This window comes from Cupressus sempervirens, chromosome 6 (genome assembly GCF_028749045.1).
Source record: "Cupressus sempervirens isolate cs-2001-9-10 chromosome 6, ASM2874904v1, whole genome shotgun sequence".
Classification (NCBI taxonomy): domain Eukaryota; kingdom Viridiplantae; phylum Streptophyta; class Pinopsida; order Cupressales; family Cupressaceae; genus Cupressus; species Cupressus sempervirens.
In genome coordinates, this window is record NC_143123.1 from 710,595,144 (window position 1) to 710,618,119 (window position 22,976).

The 22,976-nt window shown below is 40.2% G+C and overlaps 1 protein-coding gene across 5 annotated transcripts in view; it reads left to right on the top strand.

The window, feature by feature from the left end:
* LOC149554259 (uncharacterized) overlaps positions 1 to 22,730 on the top strand; it is a 41,272-nt gene extending 18,542 nt beyond the window's left edge. For 3 of the 5 annotated variants that reach the window (XM_089789474.1, XM_089789472.1, XM_089789471.1), the window contains one exon: positions 21,503 to 22,730. In XM_089789474.1, coding sequence (XP_089645600.1) covers positions 21,503 to 22,584 — 1,082 coding nt within the window. In that variant the 3' untranslated portion in view covers positions 22,585 to 22,730. Of the gene's footprint in view, positions 1 to 21,494 lie in introns of all 5 variants that reach the window. The other 2 variants (XM_089789473.1, XM_089789470.1) reach the window with 1 other exon arrangement.
* Positions 22,731 to 22,976: the final 246 nt, after the last annotated feature.

The window sequence follows — 22,976 nt, forward strand, 5'->3', positions numbered from 1 at the left end:
TGCGGGGTATGAGATTTATTCATTCATGGATGGGTTCTCGGGATACAACTAGATATCCATCGCCGAAGAAGATAGATTGAAAACAACATTTATCGTAGAAAATGGAGTATATGCCTACAACAAGATGCCGTTCAGACTATGCAATGCTCCGGCAACATTCCAGAGAATTATCCTACACATATTTGATAAAATGTTTGTCGAAAACTTTAAAGCATTTCTGGATGAGTGGTCAATTTTTAGTGCAGAGGATAAACATATAACAACAATCGGAGAATGCATGGAGAGGTGCAGATGGGCGAGATTGGCACTGAATATGAAGAAGTGCAGGTTCATGGTACCACAATGGAAGCTGCTAGGACACATAGTTTGCAAAGCAAGGCTGAAGACGGATCCGGACAAGGTTCGCGTAATTTTGGATATGCCACCGTCGATAGATGTATTTGAAGTAAAATCATTTCTCGGACACATTGGATATTACCTGAGGTTTATCAAGTACTTTGTGAAGATTTCCTACCCACTGGACAGACTTACCTGTAAGGGCGAACCTTATAAATGGGAAGCGGAGCAGAATGAAGCTTTTGAGGGATTGAAAATGAGGTTGGCCACGACATCAATTCTAGCCTATCTGAACTGGGATAAGGAATTTCATGTTCATGTGGATGCATCAAATTATGCCATTGGAGCAACACTAGTGCGGATAGGTGACCACAGATTGGACCATCTGGTGTATTTTGCAAGTAGATTATTATCTAAGGTAGAGAAAAACTATAGTACGACAGAGCGAGAGACACTAGGGATGGTGTACGCAATACAAAAATTTAGACATATTTGTTGGTGATGCCATTTGTATTCTGTGTGGATCACTAGGCACTGCCATATCTTGTAAATAAGTCGATTATTTAGGGAAGAGTAAGTTGATGGTTATTATTATTGCAGGAGTTCACATTCAAGATTGTGATGTGGCCAGGAAAGAGTTATGTAAGCGCAGACCACTTGTTGAGGATAAAATTTGGAGAGCCACCAGAGGGAGTCAATGATGATTTTCTTGATGCACAACTATTTCACATTGCAGTACTGCCATCTTGGTGCGTACGTATTGAGGAGTATCTATCACCGAGACAGTTTCCTAGCGAGATGCTATTGAACGAGAGAAGGAAATTGGTGCTAAGGAGCCGAACATTTTAGTCGATCAACGGGCTACCATACAAAATGGGACTCGATCAAATTCTAAGGCAATGCATTCTGGAGGAGGAAATTCCGAAGGTATTGAAGGAAGCACATGAGGGACTAGCAGGACACATGGGGCTAGACACAACTGTGCAAAAGATGCTTTTGGCAGGGTTGTTGCATGCGACACATGTCAGAGAGCTAGAAAACCACTGAATAGGGACTTCATGTGACTGAATCCTTCGCACGTGCAGGAGCTTTTTGAAAGATGGGGATTGAACTTTGTCAGACCCCTGAAGGTAAGCAAAACTAGAAGGTGCAGGTACATCGTATTGGCGACGGAATACCTGACCAAGTGGGTGGAAGCATGCTCACTACTGAACAACTCTGCGGTGAGCACAACGAGATTTATCTGAGCAAATCATCACCAGGTACGGGATCCCATTGCAATTGACAAGCGACTAGGGAGGACACTTTGTCAATCATGTCATCCGACTGCTCACTACTGAGTTCAAAATTTATCATTCATTGTCAAGCCTGTACTACTCGAGAGCCAACAGACAAGCCGAAGCCATGAATAAGATCCCGGTTAGGGTGATTTATAAATCTTGTGCAGTTGAGGGAGAAGATTGGGAGGAAAAACTACCATTAGCATTATGGGCATACTGCACTTCATATAAAGTAACTACGGGACACTCCATTTCAGTTGATGTATGGGCAAGAGGTCGTGGTACTGATGAAATTCATGGTACCGAGTTTAAGGATTGCCATCGAGAACAAACTGAGCGACATGGAAAGCCTGGGGGAGAGATTGTATAACTTTAATGAATTGGATGAGCGACGACTGTAGGCACAATGGGCCATGGAGGTTACTCAGAATAGGCGTAAAGTATGGCATGATAAGCATCTAAAATTGAATAAATTTCAACCAGGACAGCTAGTTTTGAAATATAATGGGCGAAACAAGATTAGATCAGGAAAGTTCAAAGTGAAGTGGGTAGGGCCATACAAGATACGCGAAGTTGGCAATAATGGGGCAATCAAATTATGGATGCTCGATGGGAAGGAAGTAGCGGATGCAGTGAACGGATTGAAGTTGAAAATCTACCATGAAATCAATAATGCATCTCCACATCCGAACAATTTGGAAAAAATATAAAAATGGGTATATATGTAAGATAACTAAATGTAGATGAAATATAAAGTTGAGCATATTTCCTGAGTACGGGACCGGAAGTAATAAAGTAATAAAGAATTGGATTATTCAATTAAAGGAGTATTAAATTAAAGGATTGTTTGGCCTTGGAGATCCTTACAATAGCATAAAAAGGACAGATTGGGAATCGTACGACCATTAGTAGAAGGAAAAGCAACCACCGTACGGTCCAAGGAGTATGAGAAAGCGAGCGTACAATGAAGGAACAAAGCCACTGTACGGGTACATGTGAAGAAGAGGCTTGATCGTACGACCATATGATAGAAGGTAGTATGGCTACCATAAAAACAGAGTTGTAAGGAACATTGTACGACATTCATAAATAGGAAAGATAGAGGGGAACTCAACAACTGATGTAACAAACATAACGTACTATCCGTAAGGAACTGTACGTCTATTGAGGGAAGAAATAGTCTACCGTATGGCTTGTGACACTATGAAGAGGCATTGTGCACACAAACATCCACCATATGGCTGTGCAGAAGAGGGAGAGGTACCGTACAATGAGGGAAGGATGAAACTTAGACATTGTACAACAATTTGGTGGCACAGAAGTGTGGCATATGGCCTGTACAAAATACAGAAGAAGGGAACAAACACTGTATGGTGGTCCATATGGCAACCTTAGAGCACACCGTACGACCGAACATGAAACAACATCGAAGAGAGTGCAAGTGGATATCGTACGACCGTACGACAAGCAACTATAAAGGCAAGGCATCTGCTAAACATTGTATGACCTTCAGGCAAGCACAGAGACAGAAAGAACCCCCATACAACAAGTAACTATAAAGGCAAATCATCTAAACATTGTATCGTACTGACAGAGGTACAAATAAAGTCACCTTCCGGAGGCGCTAAAGCAAGCTAAGTGGAATATATAGAAAATTGAAGGATAGGAGGCCATACCATAGCATTTAGGAGGGAGTCGTACTCTTCAGGGAAGCAAGAGCCATACAATCTGAGGAGGGAATATGATAGCCGTACAATAGATGGAGTTGGGGAAAGAAGCCGTATACAAAGCATTGGATTGAGGGCTGTATGGATTTGTATGGAGGAAGGTAACCAACCTAATGGATTTTGTTTTCTTTTTGAGCAAAACGACAAAAAGGTGATAGTTATGCATTTAGCTAGCAAGAGAGCCTAGAAAAGGAAATTGGAAGAGGATTCAACGACAACTGTAGCCATGAACAAGAATGTAAAAACTTTGCCATTCGGAGGTCGTGCAGCAGGAGGAACAAGTACAAGACCAAGCAAAAAGAAAGTGAAGCAACCAACACAGTCAGTTACGATGGATATTCCCATAGCACAAAATGTTGCATTAAAAGGATTGAATGGAGCAGAATGCCAGAAGTGGTGGCAGGAGGCACTTGATAACCATTCGGTAAAGGCCAGCATTCGGAAGGCACAGGTCGAATGGGTGATACAAATGCCTGTATTCTGTATCAGGGATTATGAAGGATTTTTATGCATCATGATAGAAACGTATGATAGGTTCTCTCGAACCAGTACGTTTGCTTACCTTGGTTGCAACTTGGTGATATCATTCAAACTGACGGACTTCACACGAGTATTCAGAATACCTAGTCATGCGCAAGGGAGAAGGAAAATAGATAGCAAACCAAAAAAGTTGAGTCGGGAAGTAAAGACAATTTATACAGTTGGTATGTGGGGATCTGACGTAGGCAGAGCAAGAAGCTCTCACAGACACATCAAGGGGTAGAGGATTGAAGAAATCCAACATGCAGGAAGGTCACTGGCATTATTTGTTGGACATTGTGAAGAGTCGCTTCAAAGGCTCTAGCCACGCCTCAGATATTTCATTTCCACATGTGGCGATGATGAACGGGATTCTGCATGGTAGGGTGTATGATTGGGTTGCATTGTTGGCCGAATAGATGTATGAATTTATGACATTACAACACAAAACATTCTACATGCCGCATTATGCCATCCGACTATTCTTGGAGGTAATGATGTGGGTGATCCCCAACGATGCACTGGAGGCCAAACCAGGACCACTCACTCAGGGCAAGCCCTCGATTATGCTATGGAGACATCTTGATACACTTAGCACCAAGACCACGGTTCGACAGAAACGAATGAGACCAGATAGTGGAAATATTGACAGTGGTCATGAGGAGATTTCTAAGGAAAGTGGGATCGACGAGGAGGAAGAGGACAAAGAAGTAGAAGTAATTATAGCTACACCGTTGAGATTCCCACGTTTTGGACTTTCAGCAATGACACATTTGGCTCCCTAAGGTATTCATGGTATTCTGGGGTTTGGTCAGTTTAGGTAGCCAATAGTGATGACGTCAGCTTCAGTTGCGATTTAGCCCGCCGCGGAGATGAGCTATTCTTGAGACATTAGTAGAGGCACATCCACTACCAATGGAGATAGTTGTTTTCGAGGTAACAATGGAGCTTGACATTAGTAGAGGCACATTCGCTACCAATGGAGATAGCTGTTCTTGAGGTAACAATGGAGCTTGCTTGTGAGGCTTTACCAGAGGCTAGGGTTGAGGTACTTGTACCTGATGCAGAGATGGACACTGAGGTAGGAGTAACGAAGATACCAATAGGCGAGGGTTTGGGGACATTGGGTGTCCAATTGGACGTGTGGGTTTAGATGTAGTGGTTAAGGTGGATTCGACATTGTTAGCATCACCTGAGCGAGACAGAGAGTAGAACCCAAAAGTTGAGCACATACCTGAGTACGTGGTTCCACCGTACCCCAGCACGTCGCGTGGCATACTTGCATACACCTACGTGAGAAGTAATTCTGGAGGAAGACCCTTTGCAGGTGCAGGTGGAGGAGTCGACATAGGATGAGGGACTACCGCATAGCGCTGTTGAGCGGATGGCAGAAGCAGTAGAGAGAGCTATGGGTGTGTAGGAGGAGCATCTAGTAGCATAGAAGCAGTGATGAGAGAGGCATTCTTTGCTGATATGGTAGCTTTAGCAACTCGGGCTCGCTAGGTAGTGGCCTCTGCAGAGACTGAGGCTTTGGACTTAGTAGTAAAAGAGCTGGAGAGAGTGGTATCCTTCATGAAATTAGGATGCCCGACTGCCTTTACAATTTGTTTTGAGGAACAGGGATGGCTGAGTGTGGAGACTGTAGAGATGCGATAGGATTGGGCCACGACGAGAGATCCTGGTATGGAGACCTAAGTAGAGATTTTGACTTAGGAGATACACAGGGAGGCATATTACACCCTTTGGAGGAGCCAGGCAGATCAGGTAGCAGTTGAGAGGGCTCGAGAGCAGTTAGCTGCCAGGCTAGCCACGGAGAGAGCAACCTGGGAATCTAAGAGGGCAGCCTTGTTAGCCAGATAGAGTCAGCTACAGAAATTGGTAGTGGAGAAGGAACAGTTAGCAGCAGAGAAGGAGCGAGTAGCAAATGAAGAGAGAGAGCTTGGAGAGATTGCTAGGATGATGTAGTCAGCTTTGGCGCTTCAGATGGAGGCGGAAGCGGAATTGAAAGTTCGAAAGGAGCAAGTGTACAAGCTATGGGTAGAGCTGAATGAGGGACGGCCACTACGCTAGGGGCGCATCCCTATGCTTGGTATCTATACATTGATATAATTAGTTGTTTATTTTGAGTTTTGTTGTATTGTCGTCCGAAGACGACTTTACTTTTTGGGGGGAGGATATTGTCGGTAAATTCTATATTGTAGCCGACGGGTAGAATAGTATCCGAATGGGTGTGTGACGGTTGAGTCACCCCTTCGAGAAAGTATATGTACATCGTCCGGAAGGGACTTTGGGAATCATTGTAATGAGCATAATCATATAGTAAGCATTGGATTGCATATTGCGTAGATGAATAACGCATTTGTTCTATGTTATATCTTGCTATACTACATGCGACAAGTAACCTTTTACCTTGTATGGTAAACAAATTTCTCCAAATCCTACACTTTGATCTATAGGGAAGTCTCCTTTTGGACAACAAGCATATGCTTCTCGAATTTTTGAACCATTCGTGTAGTTCACTGCAACTGTAAAAATATAACTCTGAAAGTCTCTTCTGTGCTAATAAGGGTGCACATCATTTCTGTGTGCCCTTTATGCCTTGTCAGGACATGTAGCATACTCCATGCCTTCACCTTCTCTTGTATCTCTATCTTTGGCCACCTATGCTATGTGAGACACTTGCTGAATTCCGTGCGGCGACCTTATGTCATAGTTAGAGACCTCATATCTAGCTTCCTTGCTCGGTCTGCCATGTCTCGCTTGGCACCTATAATAGCTTCCAATTCTACCAAGAATCTCTGTGTTGAGTCTCTTCCTTGTTTCCTCGTTGCCATAGTTAGAGACCCCATATCCAACTTCCTTGCTTGGTCTTCCATGTCTTGCTTGGCACCTATGATAGCCTCCTATTGTACCAAGAATCTCCGTGTCAAGTCTCTGAATGGAGGGATAGGACTTTCTCTATTAATGGTTCTTACTTCCTATTGTTCTCCCATATGTTGATTTCCACCCTCAATCTCCACAATCTCTAGTTGGGCTTGGGTAGATTCCTCATCCTAATGTCCCATAATCAACGTGGGAGAGGGTGGCAATATATTGCACACTTCCATCTGGAATATTGCTAGCAAGTCGTCTGCTTCCACATCAAAATCTTCCCCTTCGTGATTACAACCTACCATCCCTACTGTCTTGGTGCCAATTGCCATCTTCCCACTGCCAATTGCCATCTTCCCATTGAAATTGACCATCTTGGTGCCAGCTGTGCTGCTAACTGCCATAGTATTGCCAATTGTACTGCCAACTCTACTGCCAATTGCCATGGTTTTGCCTACTACCATGGTATTGCCCATTGCCATGGCACTGCCAACTACCATTGTATTGCCAAGTGTCATGGTATTGCCAATTGTATTGCTAGTTTCCATAGTGCTGCCAACTGCCAAGGTGCTAGTTGCCTTGGTATTGTCTAGTGACATGGTACTGCCAATTCTACTACTAATTCTACCAACTCCACTGTTAGCTCCATTGTCGATTCTGTCGCCAACTGTATGACCAACTCTACTTCCAATTCCAAAGACATCTCTAGTGCCAACTTTACCTTCTGTCATGTTATCTCCATCTTTCCACCAATTACCATCTCATTGCCCACTGCCATGTGAGTACCACTATCAAATGCCATGTGGCTTTGCCACTATCAATTACCATGTAATTGCCACTGCGACATGACTTTCAACTGCCAAGCCACTTCCATTGGCAACTTCCATGTCATTGCCAATTGCCAAGTCACTATCACTAGCAACCGCAATGTGACTGCCAATTGCCAAGTCACTATCATTGGCAACCGCAATGTGACTGCCAATTGCCAAGTGACCGCCAACTGCCACTGGCGATTTTTAACTGCCATGTCACTACCACTACCAAGTGCCATTTGGCTGCCAACTGCCTAATTACTGCCATTGACAATTGCCATGTGACTGCCAACTGCCAAGCCATTACCACTGGCAACTACCATGTGATTGCCAACTACCAAGTCATCACCATCAACAACCTTTATGTGACTGCCAATTGCCACTAGCAACTGCTAACAACCATATGACTTGTATGAACAATCCTCCTTGCGGTTTTTATGTTCCACCAGTGTGGTCTGTGCGGTCCACTAGTACGACCTGTGTGGTCCACCAGTACGGTTTGTATGTTCCAGTAGTATGGTTTGTGGTTCACCACATAGTTTGTACCTCCATTGGAACGGTTTGTATGTTCCATTGGTACAGTTTGTACGGTCTACAAGTATGATTAGTACAGTCCAGTGCAAAATGTATGATCTATACAAGGCGCATTAATCCTTTGTTCCTTTTGTACGACCTCCTACGAGTTTTTCCCTTGGCTTTGTATAATGACATTTCTCTTCTTGCCATGAGGGTCTACCATAGGCTTTCATTAGGGTTATGTTACTGACTTCAATAAAAAACATTAAAGAGGAGACTTTTTGGGGCATTTAATTTCTTGAGTTTCTTTTTCTCACATCTATTATTCCTTCATTATATTTTTAAGTAAGACTTTTTCCTCTCTATTCTTCTGATTTCTTTTCCTTTTATTTCGACCTTCTCAACTATAAGTCGTTTAATTCTACATAAATATAATTTTTTTGAAGTCCTCGTACTTTTTAGTTTCCTTTTCTTTTGTGCTCCTTCGCCTTCCTGTTCAATTTTTGCATATTCCCCTTTGAAATTTCTAAAGGGCCCTTTCTTTATTTTCTTTGCCATCTTTTTTGGTCTCTCAGCTTTGAATTTCTTTTCTATACTTGGTTATTCTTATTTTACTTTTTTGTCCCTTTAGAACCAGTGTGTGAAAGTGTCATCCACCCTTGCCATTCCTTCCTTGTATGAGTTCTACTCTTGTGGGTAAGTGTCCTCCACTTCCACTTCGGCTTCCAAGATTTCCAACATGTGACAGTTGGGCTGAAAAATTTCACAACCCTCCATCTGCCAATTGAATAACCCATTGAGGGAACTAGTTTCATCTTCTGAGTAGTTCCCTGGCCTCAATACTTCATCATCGGGTTCCATCCCTCCTTCCTCAATGTATTCTCCTTAGTTAGATTAAGATTCTGATGCCAATTCCTAGCTCATTATTTGGTTTCGGAGGTTGATGACATGTTTCCTCCCTTCACACTCAATGGAGAGAGTGTTCTTTTAATTGTGGTTTGCCTTTTTTCTGATGAGGCACCCTCTCCCGAGTAGGGCATTGTATCCCTTCTTTTCTAGGGAGATGACTGCAAAGTCCATAAGGAATTGCCGGATTCCAATGGTTACTTTCTGGGCCAGGAGTGTTCTAATTGTTTTTTAATCATGTTGATCAACATATACCAAATGGAAAGTTAGTGATTAGAGTGTCGGTTTTCCCAGGGCCCACCATGTCTCTTCTAGAAGAATGCTTACTCTTGACCCTCCATTTGCAATGGTATTCGTGAGAGTACAACCCATGATTTCCATTTTACCACCGTAGGGGTTTGTCCTATAGTGATAATCAACAACATTGGGTCTGGAGGTGTGGAAGTTTCCTTTATAGTGCCTTCCTTTCTGAGCTTGGTTGCCCCTTGGTTGTCATCTGCCTTACAGCTCACTTGGCTGCCAATAGTGTCACTAATGGCTATATTTACCACTTTTGATTGTGGTAGCATCTCCAATAGGTCCATGATGCGTATTGAGACAGTGACATGCAACATTTGTTGTATGATGTTGGCCTTTGATGCTGACCGTACCAGGGTACTGGTAGTGTTGTGTCTCCATTCTTCTTCCTTGGCTAATCTTGTTTCCTTTTTGGCTTCTTTAAATCTTTCTTTCGCTGCATGTGGATCAGGGTATGTAGCTTTCTTTGCTTGGAGTTTGTTAATTGCTAAACTTCATCTTCTAGGCATGTTACCCTTGTTATGTTCATTGCCTTCCCCTTTTGACAATTAGCATCCTCATGGTTCCTTGGACCACATCATTTGCATAACATGCTTCCACCACTTTTCTTGCTCTAGCAGTCTTGTGTGAAATGGCCTCACTCACTGCACCTTCGACATTGTATCATAGGCCGCTCCTTCGTGTTGTACTGAATGCAACTTCTTGGTGTGTTGTTGTTATTGTTATTGTTGCTTCCTCTTCCATTGATACAGTATCCTCTGGGCGAAGCATTATTATTTGTTTGTCATGGTAGTGTGGTAGGTAAAGTTGCTCTCTTCTTGGGTAAAGAGCACTTGTGTGCTCCTTACTTTGAGGTTGTACGAGCACTCCTTAATGGAGTATCCTAGTATTTGGCAGATGTTGCAAAATAGTTTCTTGGGACAATTTGCCTTGGTGTGCCTTTTGTTCTTACACTCGATATACCATAGTTCCTTGCCTTTGCCTCCTTGCCAGTTTCTTTGTCTTCTTGCATTTCCTTCATCTTCCTCCTCATGTCCTTCCAAAGAGCCTGTATCATGCAAGACTCCCCTTTGCTACTCACCATCTATACTATCATCGTCACTAGTTCATCCTTCCGATGTCTAGTTTTCACTTTCAATGCCCATTGCCCAATTGTAGGTCTCTATATATGAGGATGGTGGTACCACCTTCATCTTCTTTTGGAGGAAGGGGTGCAACCCTTTGATGAACCACCTTTTCTTCAAGCCATCAGCTGGCTGGTTGTCTAACTTGTTGATGAGTTCTTTCAACCTACGATAGTAGGATTGTACGGTCGTATTTTTCCCTTGCTTTATTTCGTAGATTTTTGCTACCACTTTGTCATTGTCACGGAGCAATTTGAACTCCTCATGGAATGGTTTATTTAGGTCATCCCAAGTAGTCTTGGTTATCTTGGCCATTTGCTCCTTGTATGTATCACTACACATGCCTTATAGTGTCAGACTAAATCCTTCGATCTGTCCCCACATAACTTAGGAAGTTTTTGCTTCTCTAGGGGGTTTGCCATTTGCCACGTACAGTAGGTACTATGCATGTTATTAGACATCGGTGGTCTGGTTCCTCCTCTGCGTCCTTGTGCATTTTCTGCACCCTTGGCCATGCACAGGTCTTCTACCCCCCAACCTCTATTGTTCATGTCTTGGTTGCCTCCTTCATAATGAACCAATACTCTCTTCTCTTAGAGTCTTTGGTTTTGTTCTCCCTATCCCTGATCCCTTCAAGATAACAAAATTGTCGATGCTCTGCAAAATACTCTTAAATAAATCCGCTACCTCCCCCCTCGAAATTTCCCTCTTAGTTATTGTCCTTTTCATAATGTACGTATGGTTTGGTTGGTATTGAGTTACCACCTTCCCAACTGTTGTTGTTAGATCCTTGGTGCACCTAGGAATTGCTCGGGAGTAGTTCTCTGTCAATCTCTTCCCACTCTTGTCTTGAAGGTTGTATTTCGCCGCCTTGTGTCCACAGTGGGGGACCAACAAACCATTTCACTAGTTGTTGTAGCTGTTGGCATCTCTCTGCTTACTCTTGGATACGCAGAGACCTTTGTATGACAGTTTCAACTTCCTTCTCTCCTTTTGTCTTTGCCTACATGTGTTGCCTTCTGTCCTTTTTTTTCTATGTTGGGTATTAATTGTCAGAGTTACGCTTTCTAGTGTCACGTGGATCCTCCTCCCCCTCGGTCCTCTCTTCATACTATTGTAGTATCTGTTGTGTACAAGATTCTCTTTCTATTGGTTCTCGTCTTTCAACTTCTACCAATCTGCGTGCGAGTAACCTTGGAAGGCTTCCCAAAAGATCGTAAGTTGCCTTGTTCATTATGCGTTCAGTATGTACCCTACTAGTGGAGAGAGCCCTCTGCTTTGCCTCCCACTGCACATACTCGTCTATTGCTATGTCCCATGCCTGAACAAGGTCTTGCATCAACTGATCCTCTCGGATGACTGTCTCCTCAATGTCACTATCGGTCATAAGTACTTGTTGGTCAAAAGTGCAACTCATTATGTCTCCATCCTTCTACCTGTCACCATTCTAACCTCCAGGTTTGAACTTTAGGCAACAACACCAAAATGTTAGATGCCTAATCTAAGATGTATTGCCAATATAAAGCAATTATAACCATATCATTTGCACTCATCAAAAGACAATACATATTATATTAGATGGCTGATTGTTAGCAATGAATTGCACATACCCCATTTCGAAACTCCCCACTTTACAACTTAAACACTCTCCACGTCACTTGGTAGCTACTTTTGCTAAGATCACTTGCTATTGCATTGCCACGAGTTTTGTGAAGCCCACAAGTGGCTACATCAGCCGCAATGTCTCCATATTCACTCGACCCCTCGATATAGTCGCTTGGTCACCCTTTTCCAGAAGTTAGAGACTTCCATCTAAAGCTTCAAAACTTTGTGAAGCAAGCAACCATCTGACGGTGGGTTTTTCAAAGTTTAGTCATCATGTGGTTACCTTGCATTTAATAAAGAAATTCTGGCATAATCTTGTAATGGGACGCATTATAAGGTGCATCTTGTCACGAGGTGGTGAAGTTCAGGATTTTAATTTTCTCATGCGCCACCAAATTTAATAGCTAAATGAAGTGGTTATAAATAGATTACAGACTTTTTCCTTTGTTCACCTTGTTCTTTGATGATCATCTTGCAAGTTGCATGCCTGCAATTCACTTTTGTTGAGATGAGATTCTTTTCGTAGAGAGATATAGTAATGAAGAGCCTAAGCTTGTGCTCCAACCTGGTTTGACAGTAGAGATGGAAAAATTCAACATTACCTCCAGTAAGTTCACAGTCGCTTGGGATTTAAGAACCAGCCATGCCCATTATGAGAGCGATATTTTTGATTTGGAAGGAGAAAGAGATCATGCTGAATTTGGCTTTGTTCCGGCCAAAGTGGAAGAAGAAAGGGCTCTGGACTTTATGACAAACTTCCTTAACCTGCTGCATGCAAACGTGGACAATGAGGTGGACCCAAATGGAATCTAAAGCGTCACCATTTTTTATAACGGAAATGGAACCAATTTTGTTCTTTTGTAATTGTTGCTGTAGTGGATAGTAGTAGGTACTACACAAGCATGTTCCTTGTAGATACGAGGGAGGGAAAGAAACTAAAGAAAATGCATAATTTTGGCTTTGTCTGTAATGTAAAGACTTTGATCTTTTGGGGTTTCACATGGATACTAATATCAAAATTTTGTGTTGTCATTCTATGGGCCTCTATTTCCTTGTTTTATGTGAATTGTTTCCACTTTAAGATAATTAACAAAGTTATGTGTATTGCTATTTTTAAATAACAATGTGTGTGGGTGCTTTGAGAATGATCTTCCCTAAATGAACTTTGTTTCATTTGTGCATCAATATTTAGTCTTCATAGCTATTTTCATGGCTATGTATAGATGTTAGTTTCCTTCTGCTTTTTGGTTAAAAGCACAGCAGCATTCATTTATTGCATAACCTACATGAAGGAGCTGTACCTCTAAAATTTAGAGATGGGTTTGGTGTAATCGTACTTCCTATTTTTTTGTTGTGAATGTTTTGTTGTTCTTATGGGCTTACTAGGTCATTGTAACATCTGAAATTCAAAGCGACAAACCATTTACCAACACTAGCAAAGTATCATATGGCAATATACTAATATGTTGTATCTAATCTATGAATTAATACTGAATTACAGATATTATATTTGAATTTAATGATGGATGGGCCAAGAACACATATGTTGTCATATATATATATATATATGACAACATATATATACAAATAGGAATAATTATAAATCAGGATTATATACCATAAATATATATTAATAGAAAATCAGTGAAACATGGAGACTCGCACCTACCAAAAACCTCAAAGTACCCGTCCCCGAGACCTCCCTACATCAGGTACTTGCATACTCAAGTACCACCACTTTTGCCATTCTGCAACTACGTCATTGCCCGGATGGATACTTGAATTTCTATTTGAATTTTTATTTTTGAATGGTACTATTGGGTATGTACTAAATGTTCAATGGTTCTGGTTAGTGTCATGATTTTGCTATGTCACATTGAAACATCATTTCATAACTGGTATTACAAGTTCTACATGTATAGTATACAACACACTGCCCCTCCGCCATCTTCCCTCCACTATCCCGAATTTGAGGTCTTTTGTCACCCCGCCTTGGAAACTCATCCTAACATCTCGATGTACCCCAGTACCATTGTTACACTGTAATATAATAATAATAATAATAATTAAAGAGGAAACTATTGATATATTTAAGACATTCAATCCTATTACTATTTGGCTAAGAAGGGAAGATTGGAGTGTTACCAATGAGGGGCTTGTATAAATCCAAGCAATGGACTTTGTCCTAAGATAGAGTGGGGATCAACGACCCCGAGCGCCTTGTGGACATTGTCCTAGGAAATGCTTAAGGGCTTGAATTTGTAAACTTTCAGGGAATCCATTGCGAATCTGGTGTCTAGGCAACTTGGATAACATCTACTCCTTCAGTTATTAAGTTAAAGAAGTAATAAGGTAGGTATGGATGTTAATAATTTGTATAGATAACTTAAATTTAATAAGGTTAATGAATAATCCTATCAAGGAACATTACAATTCAAACTCTAATGGAGAAATTTAGGTTAAATTAAATTCCAACTGGGGATATTACAAATGGTATCAGAGCATGATCCTACCACCCTATAGGGTAAAAGATGAAACAATGAACTTATCAATGTGTGTAATTTGTATACTTCTTGTCCTCATGCATTAAAGTGTATTCTTCATGAATGCTTTGTGTCTTCATGCATAGAAGCCCAATGAATAGCACAAGAGAGGCAAAATGATATGATAAGAATAAGCTCTATTCTCACTAATATGATTAATTGAATCTAGAACAATGAATGAGCTAACTAAACTCAATTGATATACAATGAACAAGTGCCTAGGCAAGGCAATAAAAGACAATGATAAGGAGATAAGCTATCACCTACACAAGGTGAAATCACATGTCCGCCAAGGTGGATTAGCGTCCATTTTGCAATCAAGTGTGTGCAACACGTGGAGGATGATAGTGTGACAAAATTCATAAATGCAAACTATTTGACAAAATTCCTCAATGATTAGAAAGCTATTGCAAAATTATAAATGAAGTCTTATAACATTTTCCAATAGTTCGTCCCTAATAATTATAACATTTTCCAATAGTAGAAATCTAGTGAGAATTATGGATTAATAAGTTATTGTAGTAACCATCAGAACAAAAGAGTCAATGTATAGGGATCTTGAAGGTTGTTTCTTAGTACAAGGATATTTTAATTAGGACATGCCTAGATACATTTTTTCAAGGCCCTCGATAGTCAAAATACACATTTATAATATGGTTTACCAAATGCAAAGTATGTTAGCAATTTAGGTTAAATACCTATACATAGTTGTTTATGTGAGCACATCTTGGTGGTTGATGCTAGGATGTTGGATGTGCCCCCCTGCTTGTGCATGCAAATGCAGATACGTTAGGGTGCAGATGTTGGGGGGATGCGCTTGGATATACCCCAGATGCACATCCACCTGTGGATGTGTCCAAATGTGCATCACATGCATCCATGCACATCCAGGCACATCTGAGTGTGCAGCGCCCAAAAGTGTCTTTTAGTCACTTAAAAAAACATTTTTATATACCTTTTAAATATGTTTTTTGCCGCAAAACCCTAAAAGAGCACAATATGAGGCCATTTATTGTTAAAATATTCCAGTTTGTTTGCTATTTTGCACTCTTCTCATTTGGTCTCCATTTTTGTATTTTGAAGGGCAGGTGGTTAGTGATGAATGATGAAGTATATTACTATCAAACAATTTAATTCTGTATATTTCTTTAATTTTTTGTATATATATGTATATGTGTATATATATTATACACACATACATATCCAAAATCCCCAAAACAATTTCGCGTTTCCGTGTATTGGGTTCTTGTACTCGCATCCGCATCTGGATTTGAACCTGTAAGTTGTAACTTAGGTTTGAAGTCTGTTGAGCATAATTAGGGATGTCAAAGTATATGGTCATATTCCATGAAAGCCAATGCATACGCAAAAGCAAGAGCATACACCAGCTACTCAAGCTTTTTACCACAATTCCTCATAAAAATGCAAGCTATTTGACAAAATTCCTCAACGATTAGAAAGCTATTGCACACGGTAATAATTCATTCTCACAAGGTTATCAATCTACATGGCAAATTTTCAAAGTAAAATTTTACAATCTGTATCATAGGGGCACAAGCTTTGTAAATATCTCCCACTCATTCAAGCAGAAACGGTAAATCTCCAAATGCTTCCTATCTGATTGTATTTCTTCTTATCCTTGGCATTCAAATGGCATTTCTCAGCCATTATCCGAAACTGAAGGACCTGCTCAGAAATTTTGGCCACATTTATTGAATTAATACACCTCTCCATCCCAAATTGCTTCACAGCAAATCATAGAAAAGCTGTATGCATCTACTTTAGGTGAGCAATCTTCCCTCTGGTTAGAGTCAGTGGCAGATGATTCACCTCCTATCCTCAGTCAGGTGTGCCTGTCCACAAAATTTGCTAATTGGAAAACTAAAGCTTCTCCTTACCAACCGCTTGCTCACCTCTTCCCCCCCCTCTGCATGCTTACCAATCTCCATATTTCATTCACCCATTTCTGGGAGTCATGACCACCACCCTTTTTTTCATGCTTGATGGGCATCCATAATCTTTTCTAAAGCTCTGATCTTCTCTCAGGCTGAGAGGCTGCTGACAAAGATTGCGGAGTCTGGCTTTGCACTTGCCAATCATGTTGGCTTGAAAGTTTCTAAACCTTTTCAAGGAAACAGTTTTGTGTATATTCTGCAATAATGGTATACCATGAGAATTCATTCATTGAGGGATTTTGTCCTGGCAATTGCTGCCCCATGCTTCCACATTGCACTTTCTACTAAATATGAAAAAAGTCCATTTCCAGTTTGTAGGGTGTTCCAACTTCCAACTACCCAACATCTAGAGGAGAGTTCAGGGAGAAAGCCCTTTAAATAATCATCCCCCAGTCGTTGGTAGTTAATATATAGAAGCCTTTCCACAGATCACACTGAACCACACTATGCTCAAATGGGAGAAATTGAAATCATTGACTACCTCTCCTCTTGTCTACCCTGGCTCTCTATTTTCAAAATGAACCAGAGGATACAAATGTTGCTATCTTCTTATCCTGCACAAATTTTGCATCGTCATCTGTTGAGAAAAACAAAGAAATAGGCGACTGGTGACTGGAAGTATTGTGGTAAAAGCTAAGCTGATCAGGTTGGCTGCTTGTTCATTCAATTTTGTGAACCAGTGGTGCAACATCTGTGTATGTGATGATTGATGTCCACGCTCTCAGTCAAGACATACATTCTGAAGCCTATTCTAACTGTTCTTAAGGAATACAAGTATCAGATAGGTGCCATTTCTTTGTCGGCATTGCAGGTGATGCAAAGCCGCCCATACACACTGTAAATCTGTCACTATCCTCTTTTGAAAGATCCTAATTAATTTATGTTTTTTGCTTTTCTCATATCAGTGTGGAAGTGGCATGGGGAATGAGACACTTTGAAAAGGTAGCAAATCTTTTCCACTTGATCTTATTGTGGGTATGGACTTGCAAAATTACTCACAACTTCCACAAAGAAAGAAACTGCTCTGATACAACTTGATCTGCAAACTAAGATTGATGTTCCATTTAACAGTCATCAATGCACAGGTTATTCAATTGAAATCGATAATGCATATTTTGTGAATCAATTAAACTCATTTTGTAAATGTGAGCCATCTACCCATTTAAATCCACAAATTTTAAGGCAACTACAATCTTAGATCACTTGGGCACAGAGCCAGCTTGAAGCACTATGAATTTACTCTGCAAGATCACTAACTAGAGTGCTCTTCCAGTTCTGTTTAGCCTACCCAGCTAATTGTTCCCCATTAGAAAACCTTAGATCTCCTAAATCAGCTCTCGATTCAACCTTTCCAGAAAAAAAATCTTAACTAATGGTCAGACCCATAAGGAGCATCAAGAGACATCAAAAGGTGCAAGAAGTTAGAATTCGAAGCAGTCTGGACACATTTAGAGTATTCAATCATCTGCAACAAAGCTGCCACAAAAAACAAAGATAAAACTGCTACATTTTTCCTCTGAATTTTGGAGGTACAGCTCCCTCTTATGATTTAATTTTTTATTTTCTGGGTATGATTTTAACCAGAAAGCAATAAAGGCAACCTAACATCTGCACATAGCTATGCTGCAGATGTGATTATAGATTCAGATTAAAAGAGAACAAGCTGGATTATACAAAGCTCACCCTCCTAGCACTCACATAAAATAGACTGGAAAACAACAGAAACTCATATAAAACAACAGAAACTCTTATATAGGTTGTGAGTATTTAAGATCCGAAGTTCCTGAAATAAACACAATCATGATCTATTGCGACAGAATGATATCACCGAAGAAAGATTGTAACTGACACAGGAAAACAACAACAAAAGAAAGGAATATTAATGAACACAAAGTTTCAGGAAAACTTCATTATTTCTCAGGCAAATCAAAGAGTCCAAAGCCCCTTTATCTGTAGACAAAATTAAACTTCTCTTCCAGCAAAATACTGATTTTTTTTAACAAAGCTAAAATAAAAAAAAATATAAAGATTCTCTTCTGCCAGCATAAGCTTTTTGAAAAGAAAATCCCCTCCCCACCACTACAATAGCAAAGAACAAACCCCCTTTTTGAGCATAGGCTTCAGAAGAAGAAGCCTTTCCTTTTAGAACTCCATCCCACCCACAAATATCTGTTGATAACATTTTTAAAGACTTTTCGGTTACCATAACTGATTCTTGGAATTTTCTATGAGAATTTACACTCTCTTCACAAATTCCTATGTGTATCATGTTTAATTCATTGCAAATAAACTAAGTTACCGATTCGGATGCGGATTCCAAAGTGGATTCCGGAAGCGGATACAGGATGCGGGGATTTTTTTTTTTTAAGGATGCGGATGCGAGAGGAAACGTGTGTGTGTGTGTGTGTGTGTGTATATATATATATATGTATGTATGTATACATACATACATACATACATACATACATATATATATAAACATATGCAAAGAAATGCATCTGATTTAGCTCAGGTGAACAATATACGAAAATAAATAAATTTCTAGCATATTACACAGGCCCAATTGGGAAAAATTCGAATTAGGAATTGAGGCGTTAAAACAGAGGAAGCAGAATAATATCAAAAATTGATTTTCTTAGTGACTCAACATTCAACATAAGGGGAGAGTTTTCCAACTGGAGTTTACGACAGGAGGAAAGTAAGCCCAATCTGAACCTGTTATAGAAATGATGGAAGTTGGAGGGAACCACCTTGTGAATGTGGAAGGACCCATTGAATGGAGGAACAATCAAAATCATGTAAGATTTGTTAGAAACAACTCAACATGGAACTAGAAGCACTATTTGCGGGAAAGGAGTCATCATACCATATTAAATTCGGTCACAGGAAAATACTTACAAAGATCACATTAACATAGGGACCTCAGAAATTTGGGGAAGATGGAGATAAATCCTGTAAACAATCGCAAGGAATAGGGTAGAGAGTATCGAATGTATTGAGGAGTTTTGTTTTTTAACAAAGACAGGAAAAATCGTACATGCTCAAATAGACAATCCATGCTCGGATGCTCCCGGATTCGCCTGGAAGCCACCTGCAGGCATCCGGGTGGCTTCCGGGCAGCACCCGCAGTGCATCCGGAGGCTTCACGTATCCGTCTGCATTGGATGCGGAAGCCAGGCCTGACTGGCACGAATCGGTATCTGAGCAAATAAATTAAAACATTATATTATAAATTGACAGGTGGCATTCGAAGTAGGAGATATTTTTATTGGGCATGCTCTGTTCCTTCATTAGAGATCGTATAAGAGGTATGATTCAATGGACTTCGAATAAAGTCGAGTTTCTGAATCCTCAACAGAAGGCATGGTATCCTTGTAATTCCATTTGTCTCATCATTATAAAGTCCACCATTGGTAAAATCATTCCTTGTCTCATCGTTATAAAGTCCACCATCTTTGAGGCTCGCATATGAGGAGTTTGATGCTTTGTGAGCCATTGTCAGGGACTTTCAGCAGTTTGGGAACCATGTTGGGCTTTTGGTTTGATTCGGAAACCAAGGTCAACCCCTCCATTGCATTAGAGTCAACGTTAATGTTCTGATCAGGTCACTGGTCATTGTTGGTTTGTTGGGGAGTCGTGTGGACTTGGAAACTTTGCACTGTTGACTGACCTTGGTTCAACAGTGGATGAGAAAACCCGATCTGCTGATTGCACCACAGACTCCATTTTTTCCCAATGCTTCTTAATTACAAATCAGGTCCCATGACTTTTGTGTTGAAAATCTCTTAAATCAAATTAGAAAATGGTTATATAATGCTGATGCAAAATATTTTAGCAAAACCACTTCAATGAATTCATCATGTCTGCTCTGCATTCACTGAAGTGCTTGGTTTTAAAAAGATGTTGGAATCTTTTTGCAAGGTGTCAACCATTTTTTTCACATCATGCTTGTGGTTCCACGGTATCTGAGGCAGTATATGAACTATTAAAGATTCTGTTGAATTTACATCGATCAAAGCGTTGTACTTCATTTATGTAATTTCACCCACCTTCGGTGTCTTTGAAATGTTTTTATTCAAAGTTTTTAACCAAAGTGAACACTTGAAATCATGAACATAGGACAAAAATTTGAAATAGGGCAATTTCGAAAACTGGGGTAACACTAAGGAATCTAGAAATCAGAACTGATGTTTTGATGGATCGAACATTGAGACCACTCACAAGAACAATGATTTCCTCATGAAGAGTTTTGGGATGTGAATGAGTGGAGGGATTGCATTAATGACTAGAGAGACTCCAAGGATAATTTTGTGTAAATAAGCAACAGATACATTGAAGTTTTTAATACACAGACTAATGTGGCCTTAAAGATTTTAGATATGATGTTAGGTTTTAGATATGATGGACAGGCAATTACTGATGGCTATGGGTGTGTTGTTAATAATGGATGGCATGATAAGGATATATATATGTTTGGTAGGGATGACTACATGTTGTTAAGAGTTCCAAAAATTTAGTCTAGGGAGTTAATAAAGCTTGTAGACATTCTTCGTTATCTGATTTTTCTTCATAGTTTTCTAATTGCTACCTGCTTATTTAACAGGTTTTGCCTGATGTTAACAATGACAGAAAGTTAACCACCTCTCACTTTTATTGGATTGATTGTTATAACTGGCCGGTGATTTTGTTCCATGTCATTATGAATGCTGTTATCTTTTTTAGAGAATATGCTTCTCATACTAGTTTTCTGCGTAGCCTTCTCTTATAAAACTATAGTTTGTTTATGAAACTAGAATTTTAATGTGAATCTTATCAGAAAACAATGTATTTTTGGTCCCTGTTATTCCTAATCTATGAAACATACAGAATTCTTCTCAATGAGTTACAAAGAACAATAATAGTTTAAAGATAAATCAAAAGGGGAATGACACCTTTGAATACTTGGGAAAGTCATCACAAAGTCAGTAATTTTGCAGGTATTGACTTTATCTTTTATCATCTAGTCTTGCAGGGAGGCTTTTTGGGCCAAGAGAAGAAAATGGTCAGTGGTGGGATGACAAGTGCTTGTTTTATCCAGTTGTATTGGATCCTTCTTCCACTGGATCCTTATGGAGAATGTATTATTATGGACGTGATCGGGACTCTTGGCACTCTGGAGTAAGTCCAGCACTCATATCTTCTGGGCGAATTGGTCTTGTCATCAGTGAAGATGGAATAAATTGGTCTAGATACCCTGGTCCCCTTCCAGGAGGAGCAATAATGGATCCAGTTGAGGCAAACCCTCTATGTTTTGATTGTGTGCATATTGGTTGTAGTGATTTATTCCTTCATAATGGGGAATGGTGGATGTTCTACTTTGGTGGATCTTTAGAAGAAACTGTCTTTGGGCCTCAGAACCGTAACATGAAAGGCATTAAAATGCGTTTAGGTTTAGCAAAATCCTCAGATGGTATTTTATTTGTACGAAATGAAGTTCCAGTCTTGGATTTGGGAGGTAAGGGTGAATGGGATGAATTGCTTGTAGCTTGGGCAAGAGTCTTACCTCCAAAATTGCATGGAAACAATAAATGGTTGATGACATATTGCTCTATAGAAAAAACTTCGTCTGGTGGTTGCTTTGCAATTGGTGCAGCAATTTCTGACAATGGAGAGACATGGGAAAAGAGAGGAAAGGTTCTTGAAAGAGGGGCTCCTGGTGCATGGGATGATGGAGGAGTTGGAAGACACCATGTTCTCTATGACAATGGCGAATATATTATGTTCTATGAAGGAGTTAATAGCCGAGGCATACATGCAATTGGGGTTGCTTTCTCAACTGATGGACAAGTGTGGAGGAAATATGCTGAGCCCTGGAGCCAGCCTGGAGGTCCTATATTTACTTCCACAGATGACAAGGAGGCTTGGGATAGTGGAGGCATATCTTGTCCTCATGTAGTCAAATCCAAAGAAGGTCAGTACTGGCTGTATTATGTAGGTGCAAATTCTAGCAAGGAGTTGAGTTGTATGGGTTTGGCTATAAGTGAAGGGTTAAATATAAGGTCATGGAAGCGCATTGATCCAAATGTAGTTAATAAAAGGAACGTGCATCCTTGACTCTGTGAACTGGCTTCTTCTGTTAGTACAGATTTAAATGCATTTGTTAAAGATTGTTATCTTCTCTTTATTGTAGCATACATGAATTGAAATGATAAATTTAATCCATTGATGTGAATGAATTTCTTCGTGAAGGTTTGATACAATCTTGGTCTTTTGGGTTGGCATCAATGTTGCAATTAAGGCATAGGTGTTTGTTGTTGCTGTTCTTTCTGTAAGATGGCAGTTCCATTTTGTCTGCAAATGCAAAACCAATGCTGTAATAGGATAAGCCAATCAGATTCATTTGTTAATGTCTTTTCCCAGTGAACTTAAAAAATTATAGTGCGACAGTTTCTGCTTTTTGATTGATCTATGAGAAAATGTGACATTTGCAAGTTCTCGATGCTACA